Source organism: Amphibalanus amphitrite, unplaced genomic scaffold (genome assembly GCF_019059575.1).
Source record: "Amphibalanus amphitrite isolate SeventyFive unplaced genomic scaffold, NRLGWU_Aamphi_draft 000123F_arrow, whole genome shotgun sequence".
Taxonomy (NCBI): Eukaryota; Metazoa; Arthropoda; class Thecostraca; order Balanomorpha; family Balanidae; genus Amphibalanus; species Amphibalanus amphitrite.
The window spans coordinates 45,189-59,459 of NW_024881618.1; the positions used below are offsets into that span (position 1 = coordinate 45,189).

Here is a 14,271-nt window from a genome sequence, read left to right on the forward strand (position 1 = left end):
TCGTTCATTTTTAACCATTTTCAGTATCTGCTGTAGGCCTGACAGTTCTTCTCGCGAAGCCTTTTTTGGGTCTAAAATGGCAGAACATGACGTCAGAATGACGTCATTTGTGACCAGTTTATCATAGTCTCTAGAAAAATGTTTGGTCACAATATGTAAAATTGATGCCCGTAGGGCTCCTGAAAGTTTGGTTGCAATATCTGCAGCCTTTTCGGAGATATCGACGGAAAGAGGCCCAGCCAGCCTTCCCAAATGGGGCCCATATGGGCCCCAAGTGGGCAGCAAACTGGGGCCCATCTGGGCTGCCCACTTGGGGCCCAGATGTGTTTGTCATGGGCGTCCAACTGGGTCCCATATGGGCAGCCCAGATGGCCCCATATGGGGCCCAGCCGGGGCACATATGGGTCCCACATGGGCTTTCCCAGCCGGGACCCACATGGGTATAATTGAAAAATCCCACATGGGGCCCATGTGGGTTCGAAATGGGACCCATATGGGGCCCAGCCGGGGCACATATGGGTCCCACATGGGATTTCCCAGCCGGGACCCACATGGGTATAAGCGAAAAATCCCACATGGGGCTCATGTGGGTTCGAAATGGGACCCATATGGGGCCCAGCCGGGGCACATATGGGTCCCACATGGGCTTTCCCAGCCGGGACCCATATGGATATAAGCGAAAAATCCCACATGGGGCCCATGTGGGTTCGAAATGGGACCCAAATGGGGCCCAGCCGGGGCACATATGGGTCCCACATGGGCTTTCCCAGCCGGGACCCACATGGGTATAAGCGAAAAATCCCACATGGGGCCCATGTGCGTTCGACATGGGACCCATATGGGGCCCAGCCGGGTCCCATATGGGCTTTCCCAGCCGGGACCCAAATGGGTATAAGCGAAAAATCCCACCTGGAGCCCATGTGGGTTCGAAATGGGACCCAGCTGGGACCCATACCCAGCCAACATTATTACCTTGGCCCCACATGGGGCCCAGGTGGGCCACTTGGTGGGACCCATGTGGGCAGCCCATGTGGGGCCCACATAAATTTGTCCCTGGGTAAATGGTGGGGCCCACCTGGGCTGGCCCACGTGGGCTCAAGGTGGGTACCATATGGGTAATGGGGCCCACCTGGGCTGGCCCACATGGGCTCAAGATGGGCACCATATGTGGCCCACCTGGGCTGGCCCACATGGGCTAAGGTGGGTACCATATGGGGTCCACGTGGGCCAGCAGATGTGGGCCCTAGGTGGGCCCCATGCTGGCTCACCTCCCTAGCATCGTTTGTATTAATCAATAAATATTCACCAAAGCCCATCTTAGTTCCCACCAGAACCTACAATTAATTTCAATATGATTATAATATAATCGATGTCTGCTATTTCAATCACTCCCCCTGATCATTGCTGAACGTTCGCCACCGCAACAAAACAAACTGTCAGTGATCAATATTTATATTATCGATAAACACAAAAATGCTGTTTAAACTCTCTCCTCTCTTCTGTTCATCTCTAGACTTCTTCTCTCATCTGCTCCTCCGCTTAAACTCCAGCTGGTGTCCTCTCCTGGCGGCCTCCGTCGCGGTTCCTGGCACCCGTAAACCACTTTCGTGGCGCCACCTCCAGCTGGCCGTTGTTGGTGTCCTGGGTAAGCCCGTTCCGCCGCACGGCTCCTGTAAAATAAGCACCAGCAATGTAAAAGGTGCAGACACATAAGCGAATTGTGTATTGCCCGTGCTGTGTTCTACCATGATTCTGTATTACCTGCATTAAAAGTAACATCATCTGATTTGACTTGAATTAATTGAGAAATGAACTTTAGATATATTTTTTTGCAGGAAATAATCTGATGCAGAATAAACATACAAGGTCCGATTATGATGGACACAAAGGACATTAGTGCTTTATAAGTCGGCTGCTTGGAATTCGCTAATCGGACAGTAATTGACGACACCTGAAATAACATATGAATGGGAGTGCTGCTGTTATTCTGACATCCGCTATCAGGTGTCCAAGGGAGTTGGGCAATTAAATAAAGAGATAAAACCATTACTTACTGAACACGACATCAAAAAGCCGGGTACCGCCGAAAGCCCTTTTCCCGTGCCGTCCATTTACGCTAAGTCGCGTAGCGAGTGCGCCCGTCATGACGCCTGCTATCGTCCTTCGGACCGGTGTAAGCGGGGGCGCTTACACCGAGGTCGGCGACAAACAGCCACCCGGAGTATCTGTCCACTGCCACGAGGTACTTCCTGCCTGCGTGATCGGCAAAGTCGATGTGTTGTTCGAACGGCCTTTCCGCTGGCGGTCTCCTCATCATGGTCTCTTGCTGCTGAGCGAGTAGATCTCTCTGGCAGCTGGTACAGCAGCGGGTGATATTTTCCACATCCCGTTAGATCCCGGGCCAGTAGACGATCTGTCTTGCGCGGGCCTTCGTTTTCTCCTTCCCCAGGTGGCTGGCGTGGAGGGCTTCTAGAACAGTCCTTCGTAATCGCTGTGGTATGACGAGCCTGCAGCCGATCCGGCCTGACCGACTGGACATCTCCACCGACCGCAGTGACGCCTTCTACCTCTGGAAGGAGAGATGGGACGACTACGTCCTGATGTCACAGCTGCGACTCGACCAACTAGCGATACAGCTGGCGTCGCTGCGGGCGCGCCTCTCCGAAGAGACTCGAACGCGGTCGTGGTTGCGGCGCGGCCGCCACGGCTACGCATTCCTGCTTCCTTTCACTTTCGTTAATCGCACTTTGTACTCACTATGGGCGGGTTCGAGCTAATACCGACCACGCCATGTGTCGGTTCCGCCCGAATTAAGGCTTTATTGGACACGCACACCACTCAGAGTCTCAACGCCAACTGGCCCGCCCAGACGCCGCAGCCCCGCCAGCCGGTCGGCTGGTCACCGCCCCGGGCGGTGCAGAGGCGGCCCCAGGCCCCGTGCGGTGGGCCGAGCTCCGCCGGCGGGTCGCCCGCGCAGGGGCGGGCTCAGGCGACACAATCATACGACACAATCACAACATTGACTGTCCAATATCAGCCGTAGCTGGTCTCACAAACATCAACTATGCGACTTCCTCACGACGTCGAAGTGTATTTTGGAGGCATGAGACTAAACAGCGAGTTCTTTTTTCTTGTAATATCAGTTGGTGACATACCAGGGAAATAAGCTAAAATTAGAGCGCTCTATTTATTGCTCCTGCCCCATGTTGAAGAGATACCCCTAAAAGCGTGATCTTTTATCGGCCCTTACGCAGCAAGGCAGTAATTCTCAGACCGGTGGATGGTATCAATAGAAAGAGAATGCGTCAAAGATTAACATGAATTAATTAAAATAACATTAAAATGTTAATTAAGCGTGGAAATTAGTCTCAAACATAAGCTAATTGTTGCTCCTACCTCGGCGACGGCGCTCCCCGCAGTCGGCGGAGAAGCTAAAATAATAGCCACCATCCTCCTCCGTAAGTCAATTTTAGAGCGGCCGAGTGGGCCACCAAACTGAGATGAGACGTGGCTAGCAATTGCGAACTGCCATAGAAATCAATATCTTAAGACGTACAATACCTATGGGATAATTACTCTGAAGCTGGAGTGAAAGCATGAGTAGATTGCAAGAAACGAAATGCATAGATTGGTTGAATTATGTACAATAGGCACAGCTCAGATGAAGCCATTTCTTTGATGTTGACATTTGACATAACCCTTCCTCTCCTCACCTACGACCTAAGTACGTTGGCAGTTACCGGCATAGTTTTTTAGCACGAGTGTAATTCGCCATCGGACCGCAATGCATGTTGCTAGGCTGCTGCAATTACAACGAACATACGAATACTGCCTTCATTTGTAGACGCTTGTTTTTTAGGCGGTCTTTGACGTACAAGGGGGCATACCTGTCGACAACTTGAGTTTCTCCGAATTTCAAAAACTCCCAGAATTCCAATTCCTTATGCACTGTTGTAGGTACAGCTATGTTCACAAGTTTTCGTTTCCTCCTGCTCTAAAAAGGATGATATTTGTCGATTTCGTGCGTCGCTGATAGAAGGGTGCGTTTAATAATTAGGCCCAACGCTTTCTGCATCCGCGAGTACCTTGAAAAGGGAACAACAGTTTCCATTTATTACACTATGGGACAAGTGACAAAATGACCAATGCAACACGCATGAAACGGAGCTCATATTCCTAAAAATGTCTACAATCACTTCTTTTCTGACACTATTAGCAAATACCATCTCAAGTTAGGTGGTTGACAGACAGTCAATGGAGATCTGGGGAGACTGAGTGATGCCAATTCACCACTTAACTGATAATGAGGGCCGAGGGAAGAGAAACATGCAACATGCACAACTGACAACTTGACAAGTGACAAAACACTACCACTATTGCGCAGTGCACAACAAATTACAGCAGCCAGCCCAAAAATGCTTTTGGTGGCAAATTGCAAAACAAGTCACTAATAAATGTCTTAGTTGCAGCTGAACACTGCACAATGATCACACTGTTCACACATTGAGTGAGATGCCACAGGTGGTTTGAATCACACTTTGGTACAACTGCAAATCTGAAGTGTTGTCATGAGGTTCATGCCTCCATGATCACAGCACTTTGGTTGTGGTTGGCATAACACTTGTAGTCTGCAGAGTTCCACATGAACTGCAGACACCTCATCTGGTGGTCTTCATGTTGCTCAACTTCTTCAGGAGGCAAATGTCGACCACCCAGCGGAAGCATGGTCCTGCAGAAAAGAAAGGTAACGCATAAGGTACAAACATTATCTGCTGAAACAGCCCCTTCTGTTTGCTGTTATTAAACTTTTAACACAACATAACAACATGTATTCCATGTATATTACATTTGTTGAAGTAAAATATTTCAAAACCAGAAAATGAAATTATATTGTGGCATAATTCACATGCTCAGCTATCAGTATCAAATAATAAATTAAGTTAAAATTTGGCATATTCTATATAACACATTCATAGAATATTCTACTTCACGTCACAAGGACTCACAATCTTTCGGTTGGGTGTTTGATTGACGCATTAACTAGGTTTGTCTTAGGCTTTATTATTGCAAAAAATTCATATTGCATTATTGTATCAAAATACTGCCAGCAATAACAAAACAAGAACATGAAATGTCAATGAGCAAGTCGCCTTTCCTAAAAATGGATTACTTTGAAAAGAATTTGTTTCTTTTAAGGAAAAGGAGAAATAATTATCAGGTACTTATCAGAAAACCACTCAACCAGCAAGTGGCTGGGTGGTTTCACAGCAAACATCAAGCCAAAACATATGCTTACATTTATCTAACAATTGAGCCATTTGACTACACAAGGATATGTGAGCAAAATAAGAATCCAATTATCCAATGTTGACTTCCTTGCAAAGTTTATGCCTTATTTTATGAAAATGTGTCGCTAGAATACAGGGTTGGCATTTTTGCCGGCAAAAACTAGTTTATGCCATTTGCCGGTTTAAACCGGTTTTAACCGGCAAAAAGTGGCAAAAACTGGCAAAAACTCAGAATATCACAATGCTATGCCTAGACATGATTTTGAACAGGAAACATTTTAAGGAGAATTCGGTGAAAGCTTTATGCTTTCAAACAGAAGTGACATTGACCATTGAAATGTTTCATACCTAACTCAGAAACATTTTCATGGGCTATCCATAAGGAGCTAGTAAGATGTCTTTTGGGGGTAATAAATAAGCCAATGCAAGGGTGACTGGGTGAGTCCTGCACAATCAGAAGTGCGAAGAGGCATCTGCCATTGATAAGCGCACGGCACCGCATGACACCCTACTTACCGAGGCCGCCTTGTCCCACTCTCCCCTTACATGGAAATACATTCCGTTGTGGATGTCTACCAACATGCATAATTGCATAGACATTTTAAGCAGGGATAAGTAATGAGGCAACTTCAGAATGTTAAGTGCATCTATATAACTACCAGAAATGCATTAAATGCATTTCTGTACATTTCAAATCCATTCCTAACTAGAAAAGTTAAAGGTTTGGCCATCTGATTTTTTGCCAGTTTTTGCCAGTTCTTGCCACCAGGGTTTCTGCCAGCCGGTTTAAACCGGTTAAAACCACTGGCAAAAACCAGTTTTTGCCACCCCCTGCCAACCCTGCTAGAATATGATACTTATCATCGAATATTATTTAATTTACGATTTATTTCGATCGGAACGCACATGGGGTCCCGCGCCATTTTCGTCGACGATGATTTGATCGTGTTTCATGAAGAGATAAGGGGTTTCAATGGTCTTTCAAAGCAATAATTTGATGCAAAAATTTGTAGGAAATAATATAAAGCTGGTTCAAATGGCCATCAACCATTTAAAACACCGAAAATACTCACAACTCCGTCCCGACGACCACGCAGCACCGCGCACGCCACACTACTGGCACAATGCCAAAACTGCTGTCACAGCAGAAATATTTTTTTTCTCGATTGCAATTGTGGAATTATTTATTAAACAGAAGATGCTCTTTCCGAAAAACCGACTGATTTCATACACAGATGCATGGAAAATAAAAAAATCCCAGTAAGTTTATTTGTATTGTTTTGTCGATTTTGACATGCTCCTAGTTTGCAGCCATATTTCGATATGTTCTACAGGGAGTTCAGAATTATTTCAGGACCAATCTTTTCCTCGTTCATTTTCCCGTCGATCATGAAATTTTTAGAGCGGAACAATTAGTTTCCAGGCGGTCCGAGCGGTTTTCGTGAGATGGGTGCAAAAATCGGCGTCATTTTTAGAGCCTCGACACCAGCTCAACACAGGACCCTATGGGAGACGGTGAAGTAGCGGAAGCAATAAATAGAGCTCTCTAATTTTAGCTTATTTCCCTGGTGTGTCACCGACTGATATCATACACATTGGACAGTGAAAAAATAAATAATGGGCTGCCCACATCCAGCCCACCTACACCCCACTACATGGGCTGCCCACGCAGTGCCCATGTTAAGCCCACCATACAGGAACACCGCGTGAATGCCTGTGTTCACCAAAATTCCTGGATATGCCCTCGTACATGTGCAAGCAATCTCATTATCAAGCATTATGCCTGCCAAAAAATATGTGGGCAGCCCATGTGGGGCCCACATGCAGCCCACATATTTGCCCATCTCTAGCCCATGGCCCACCTAGCCCACCATGCCCATCAACTGCCCATGTGGGGCCCACATGGGCATGCTGGCTGGGGTTTGCCCATTTGGGCCCCACGTGGGCCCCGGATGGGTGTGCCCAGTTTGTTGGTGCCCAGTCTGCCCACATGCTGCCCGCATCCAGCCCAGATAGGTGTCGGGTCAGTTAACAAAGTTTTGTAGTAAGGTTTGCCCATTTGGGCCCCATGTGGGCCCCGGATGGGTGTGCCCAGCTTGTTGGTGCCCAGTCTGCCCACATGCTGCCCGCATCCAGCCCAGATAGGTGTCGGGTCAGTTAACAAAGTGTAGTAAAGTTTGCCCATTTGGGCCCCATGTGGGCCCCGGATGGGTGTGCCCAGCTTGTTGGTGCCCAGTTTGCCCACATGCCGCCCGCATCCAGCCCAGATAGGTGCCGGGTCAGTTAAAAAAATTGTAATAAAGGAAATGTTTATTGCAGATTGGTGTAGGTGTCGGGTCAGTTAACAATTAGTTTTGTAGTAACTTTTGCCCATGTGGGCCCCGGATGGGTGTGCCCAGCTTGTTGGTGCCCAGTCTGCCCATATGCTGCCCGCATCCAGCCCAGATAGGTGTCGGGTCAGTTAACAAAGTTTTGTAGTAAATTTTGCCCATGTGGGCGGCTGGGCCCCATGTGGGCCCCGGCTGGGTGTGCCCAGCGTGTTGGTGTCCAGTTTGCCCACATGCTGCCCGCATCCAGCCCAGATACCTAGGTGTCGGGTCAGTTAACAAAGTTTTGTAGTAAATTTTGTCCATGTGGGCGGCCGGGCCCCATGTGGGCCCCGGCTGGGTGTGCCCAGCTTGTTGATGTCCAGTTTGCCCACATGCTGCCCGCATCCAGCCCAGATAGGTGTCGGGTCAGATACCAACATTTTGTAGTAAAGGAAATGTCCATATCCCAGCAAACATGCCCACATGGTTCCCATATGGGGCCCACATGGCCCCCCACCTCTTCCATATGGGCCCCACATGGGAATAGCAGTGGGTGACACATGGGACCCATATGGGCAAGCCCACGTAGGCCCCATATGAGACCCACGCGGCCCCCACATCAGGGACCCATATGGGCCAGCCTACATTGACCCCATATGGCATCATGTATGAACTTGATGTACTTGGAGTCCAAAATTCACATGAACAACAGTCACCTTTTTTGCTTTTATGCTCTTGGAGTAACTTAAATGGGGCCTACATGGGTGATCCATATGGGACCCACATGGGATGCCCATCTCCAGCCCACATGCGTTTGGCCCACCTGGCCCATTTTTCCCATATGGGGCCCATATGGGTAGCCCATCTGTAGCCCATGTCCCACATGGGCCCATCTGGCCCATGCTCACCCCATATGGGACCCACATGGGATGCCCATCTCCAGCCCACATGCGTTTGGCCCACCTGGCCCATTTTTATCCCATATGGGGCCCATATGGGTAGCCCATCTGTAGCCCATGTCCCACGTGAGCCCATTTGGCCCATGTTTACCCCATATGGGACCCGCATGGGATATCCATCTCCAGCCCACATGCGATTGGCCCACCTGGCCCATTTTTATCCCGTATGGGGCCCATATGGGTAGCCCATCTGTAGCCCATGTCCCACTGGGCCCATCTGGCCCATGTTTACCCCATATGGGACCCACATGGGATGCCCATCTCCAGCCCACATGCGTTTGGCCCACCTGGCCCATTTTTATCCCATATGGGGCCATATGGATAGCCCATCTGTAGCCCATGTCCCAACTCCCACGTGGGCCTATCTGGCCCATGTTCACCGCATATGGGACCCACATGGGATGCCCATCTCCAGCCCACATGCGTTTGGCCCACCTGGCTCATTTTTATCCCTTATGGGGCCCATATGGGTAGCCCATCTGTAGCCCATGTCCCACGTGAGCCCATCTGGCCCATGTTCACCCCATATGGAACCCACATGGGATGCCCATCTCCAGCCCACATGCGTTTGGCCCACCTGGCCCATTTTTATCCCCTATGGGGCCCATATGGGTAGCCCATCTGTAGCCCATGTCCCACGTGGGCCCATCTGGCCCATGTTCACCCCATATGGGACCCACATGGGATGCCCATCTCCAGCCCACATGCGTTTTGCCCACCTGGCCCATTTTTATCCCATATGGGGCCCATGTGGGTAGCCCATCTGTAGCCCATGTCCCACGTGGGCCCATCTGGCCCATGTTCACCCCATATGGGACCCATGTGGGCATGTTTGCTGGGGCTCAGCCCATATGGGACCCAGATTTAGCCCAGATAATAGCCCACATGTAGCCCATGCCCACTTAAGCCCAGATGCCCCACTTTCAGCCCATATGGGCCCCATTTGGGAAGGCTGGCTGGGGGACAGGGAGGCCGCCCCCCCCCCCTACGGTGCGCGGGTTAAATCACATGCCATCTTGTGTTCTCGACAAATGACAGTCCCAAATTATCTTATTCACTGTAACACGTCTGGATGTGCATCTTTCCCATTTCAGTTAAGTATTTAACACCCAGAAACAGAATGAGGAAACAAGTCTCATTGTCCATCCACGGTCCCACACCCTGCATGCTGCAGGCGGCTACTCCCACACCCCGCCGTTGGCTACATGCGTCTGGTGGTTGTCGGATGAGTGTTTCCGCAACTCCCCGCCTCTCCGCGTGGCGCGCTGGCTGCCGGGCCGGCCATCACTTTGCATTTCAGAGAGATTCGGTGCGCCACTGGGTGAGGGCGACGTTTGTTACCGGCGGCTGCAATCTGCCGGCCGTCTCGGCCGCCCGGTCGGCGATGGTGATGGGAGGGGTGTGAGCGAACAGAGCGGAGCGTCCGAGCCGCGGGGTGTCGGGCGGACACGATACATCACCGGCGGACAGGCGCCGCGAGCCCCAGCGCTGCAGCCACTCACCTCTCCGTACTTTCCGTCTCCGAGCCGCTCCTGCATGCGCAGAGAGGAGGCCGCGAACCGCTCCACCTGCGCCCTTATCGGACCGGCCAGCGGCGGCGCCGGGCCCTGCTCCGCGGACAGAGGGGGAGGGGGGGGGGGCAGAGTGAGCGGAGCGGCCCGGGCGGCCGATCTAATTAGACGTGTTTTGGCGCCGCCTGTTTCCTTCTGCGGCGCTCAGGTGAAAGACCATCCGTCGCGTACAACTGATTGCCTTACACGGGCCCGACGGCTGGTCGATAGTGACGGCCGAAATCCGCCGCCGACCGCCGCCGACCGCTCACCGTAATCCAATATTAAGGCCTTGATAAGGCAATGCAATCATATCATACGCTTACGGGCATGTAAATGCAATAACACAAATGAAGTGGATATTTTAATCATCTTTCAGCTGTGATAATGGATTGCATCAACAAAACGCAATTAAATGCGAGGAACAACTGAAAAATAGCCATAGATGTATCGTACGTACGAGAATGGAAGAACACTACTATAGAAAAAGTGCATCGACAGCGGTCTCGCAATAATTAAAAGTTCAATCTCAATAGCCATCTTGGCACAGCCTTCTCGCTAATGGGTAGTTTTTGAAGAATGAAAAACAAAACTGAAGACAAAATGGCAGCGAGAAACTTATAAAAAATCGCCACGTTTTGCGAGTTGCGAGCTGCAAAATCGCCAAATAAATGTGCACCCCCAAACACATATTTCTATACAGCTGAACGCCGTTCGGAGTAGCTGGAGGGTGTAACCGTTCGGCAAACGCCACGGTGACACCCTCCAGCTACCCCGAAGACCCCACCGGACTGACCCCACGGCTCACCTTGCCTCTGTCGAGCTCGGCGTGCTCCTGTCTCCGCAGTCTCCTGAGGGACGACAGCGGGCTGGAGCGGGCCGGGTCACGGCCGCCCGAGCCGCCGCTCTGCCGCAGTGTGTCCGAATCGTGTCCGGAGCCGCGTCCCGCGCGGACACTGTCCGTGTCGTGTCCGGATCCGCGGCCCGCGCGGAGACTGTCCGTGTCTCTGCCGGGCGCGGCGCCGGCCCGCCCCCCGGGGCCGCCGCCGGGTGCCGAGGGTGTGCCCCAGCCGGCCGGACTGTGACTCAGGCTCGGCCGCAGCTCGGCAGTGGTGGAGTCACTCAGCTCAGAGGTGCTCTCTGCGACCGGAGCGGGCCACACGTGAGCTCAGCGGAGCATGAGTGACAACCGCCAGCCAGGATTTACGGCGTTTACACTCCCAGACATGACGGAAAATCGGGTCACGTTTGCATTGATATTACTAAGGAAAAGTGCATGTTAAACAAAAGTAAGCTGATTATGAGAGGCTTAGCAAAGATTTCAACAAGCAGCAGTGGCTGCAAACCCTGTCTGAGGCCGTTATTTTGGCCTGACCTACAGTATTCGCCCTCCGCTGAAGGTCCGACTTCCAAGAGAGCTCGTGACCTTTAGCGGCTGCCCAGAGACTGGGCGTCAATCGAAGGTCATCGTAATCACGACCGAAACGAATTCGTGGGCCCGGTTACAACTCGCTGAATGTATTTTAGGATCCCCGTATAATCGAGTTAAGGGGCCAAATGGGAAGCATACAGTATCATTTAAAAGTTCCATGAAGCCGCTTTTTATTATCCATCGTTAGGCAACTTTTCTTGCGGCAATAATTTGATCCGAGCAGTTAGGTGGCACTCACCCGACTGGTAGACATTTTTGTCGTCCCTCGACTTGGAGGCCTTGAGTTTCATGGCGGGGAATGTGCTGACGTCCAGCTGGTTGACCACCAGGCCGTTGCCGTTGATGACGTCTCGGGGACCGCCGCCGCCGCCGCCGCCCCCGCCGGCGGCTGGCCGGGCGGGCAGGGTGTGCGCCGCGGTAGTCCCTGAGGCCACGTCCAGCCGCCCGAACAGACCTCCCTTGGCGTCACTGAGCCCGCTGGTGAGCGGCGTCAGACCCATCTTACCGGTGACGCCCTGCCGCCGGACAGACATTGCGGTCAGACGCGACCGCGACCGGACAAAGCTACCGTCAGACGCTGGCCGTCACGGAACTGTATCCGAGTCAGCGCGCCTTGAGTGACTTATGGTTCACAGACCACACGGAAATGTCCAGCTCAGAATGCCAAATGCTAGATGAAAGGAAAGAACATCTTCAAACGACTATGAAGTTTCCAATATTTAATTAAAGCAATGGTGGCCTCTCCAGTTGAGGTTGATGCCGTTAGCAGCCTCTACTTATCTCAGCACCGCGGGCGACCTCCGACTGACCCTCGTACCATCAGTGACCTCTAACTAACCGGGGTCCTGACGGTGACTTTTGACTAACCTTGGTGCCATCATTGACCTCTGACTGACCTGAGTGCTAATGGCGACATCTCCGACTGACCTTGGCACCAGCGGTGACCTGTAATTGACCTTGTTGCTGACGGTGACCTCTGACTGACCTTGATCCCGGCAGTGACCTCTGACTGACCTTTGTGCTGATGGTGACCTTTCTGTCGCCGAACGGCCCCGTGAAGGTGGTGTAGGTCAGGCTGTCTGATTTGAGCCGTCGGCCTCGCCAGTAGAGCAGGCCAGCCGCCAGCAGCACGGCGACGGCCAGGAACGAGAGGAGGCTGACCAGCAGACCCAGCTGACCGCCCGACAGACCCGACTGGGTCTCCGGGGCCGACATTGACACTGTCGACAGGCGTGATACACCGTCAGGGCCGACATAGATACCAGCCGTCGTAGATACCAGCCGGTGTACTGTATACAGACCGACATACTGTCAGCGGGCCGACATAGACACTGTCGACAGACCGGATGTTGACTTTCTGTCTGTTGACTTTATGTCCTTTGACTTTTTATCCGTTTACTTTTAACGTTTTGACTTTTCATCCGGGAATCGACCGATACACCGTCAGGGGTCGTCAGAGACGCTGCCGACAGGTGGGATACGCCGTCAGGGGCCGGCATAGACACTGCCAACAGCCCCGATACGCCGTTGGGTGCCGCGACATGCTGTCGAAAGCGATCAGCCTTTGATCTATCCTGGCACCAGCAGCGGCGGCCGCTCGCATTGGAGAGTGGTCGGATTGGGTTTGGTATGAATTCCGCTACACGGATTCGCTCCGTGACCCTGCATGCGACAGCTCCAATAGGACCGGTCCGCAGTCTGATCAGCGACGTTCGACACCGCCCGAGTTGGGTTATCCACCGTTTGTCCCGGCTGGAGGGTCGGGGACGGCGCGGGGGACCGGGCGGGGAGGGGAGGGAAGAGCTGCAGCCGTTCCTGCGCCGTGGTCTGATTAGGAGCAGCGCTGTGTTGCCGTGATCAAAGCCGCCACTGGTTGATGAGGCGGCGCCGCCCCGTCTTAGATCAGATGCTGTTTGTGGTCGCGGCACGACACAGCTCAAACGGTGTGAGGCGCCGCTCTGCTATAGTTTGGGCGGCACAACACAGCTCAAACGGCGTGAGACGCCGCTCTGTTATAGTTTGGGCGGCACACCACTCAAACGGTGTGAGGCGCCGCTTCGCCACGGCGCAGCGCAGCGACATTGTGCGTGTTGTTAGAGGGAGTCTGTGAAGCGTTGTTGTTATGCGTTAGGCCCTTAACCCTATTCCTGGCGGGGGGGGGGGCCTCAGGAGACCCCCCTGAGGTTTTTTGGTTATTTCTCCCAAACGCGTTGAGCTAGGAAGCTCAAATTTTCTGACTTTTCCTAAAAGGCTTCTACGCAACATGTCTGAAAATTTTGAGTTGATCTGACCTCAGGTCAGGTCACCAGAGGCGGTTTGGTGACCCTACCTCAGAAAAGTTTGCAATCACGCCAGAGCTAGAGTTTTTGACCGATCAATTTCTTCTCTTCAGGGTTTAGTTAGGGTACCAGTATGTGCAATTTGTATATCTCGGAATTTTGATATCGGTGACCTAAGGTCAGGTCAATTTCGCGACCTCCCCATTATAAGTCAATGGGGGAAAAATCAACTCCCTGTTTTTACCACTAAAACGGGTCGGAATGGCCCCATATACCATACATGACTTCATATACGATCAACCTTCACTACCTTGAGGTCTGTTTTGCTGTTGGGCAGCTGTGAGGTCATGTGACGTCATCAAAGGTCACCAAAGGTTTTTGGCCAATAACTCCGTACAGGAACAAGATACAGACGCGTGGATGGTCTCATTGTGTTCAGCTCGTCAAGACGCAT

At 51.8% G+C, this 14,271-nt stretch overlaps 1 protein-coding gene and 1 long non-coding RNA gene across 2 annotated transcripts in view; both read right to left on the reverse strand.

Annotated features, from left to right (window-relative positions):
- The window catches only part of LOC122381624 (discoidin domain-containing receptor 2-like), a 53,520-nt gene that overhangs the window by 18,863 nt on the left and 20,386 nt on the right, over positions 1-14,271 (reverse strand). The window contains exons 9-12 of the mRNA XM_043366022.1: positions 12,553-12,758; positions 11,777-12,053; positions 10,915-11,246; positions 10,059-10,163 (exon numbers count right to left, since the gene is read on the reverse strand). Of these exons, the coding sequence (XP_043221957.1) occupies positions 10,059-10,163; positions 10,915-11,246; positions 11,777-12,053; positions 12,553-12,758 (920 nt within the window). The remainder of the gene's footprint in view (positions 1-10,058; positions 10,164-10,914; positions 11,247-11,776; positions 12,054-12,552; positions 12,759-14,271) is intronic.
- Positions 1,437-2,809, reverse strand: LOC122381625. The gene is made up of 2 exons (XR_006256562.1): positions 2,055-2,809; positions 1,437-1,670 (listed from the first exon to the last, which is right to left on the reverse strand). It is a non-coding gene; the product is annotated as an uncharacterized LOC122381625 (long non-coding RNA).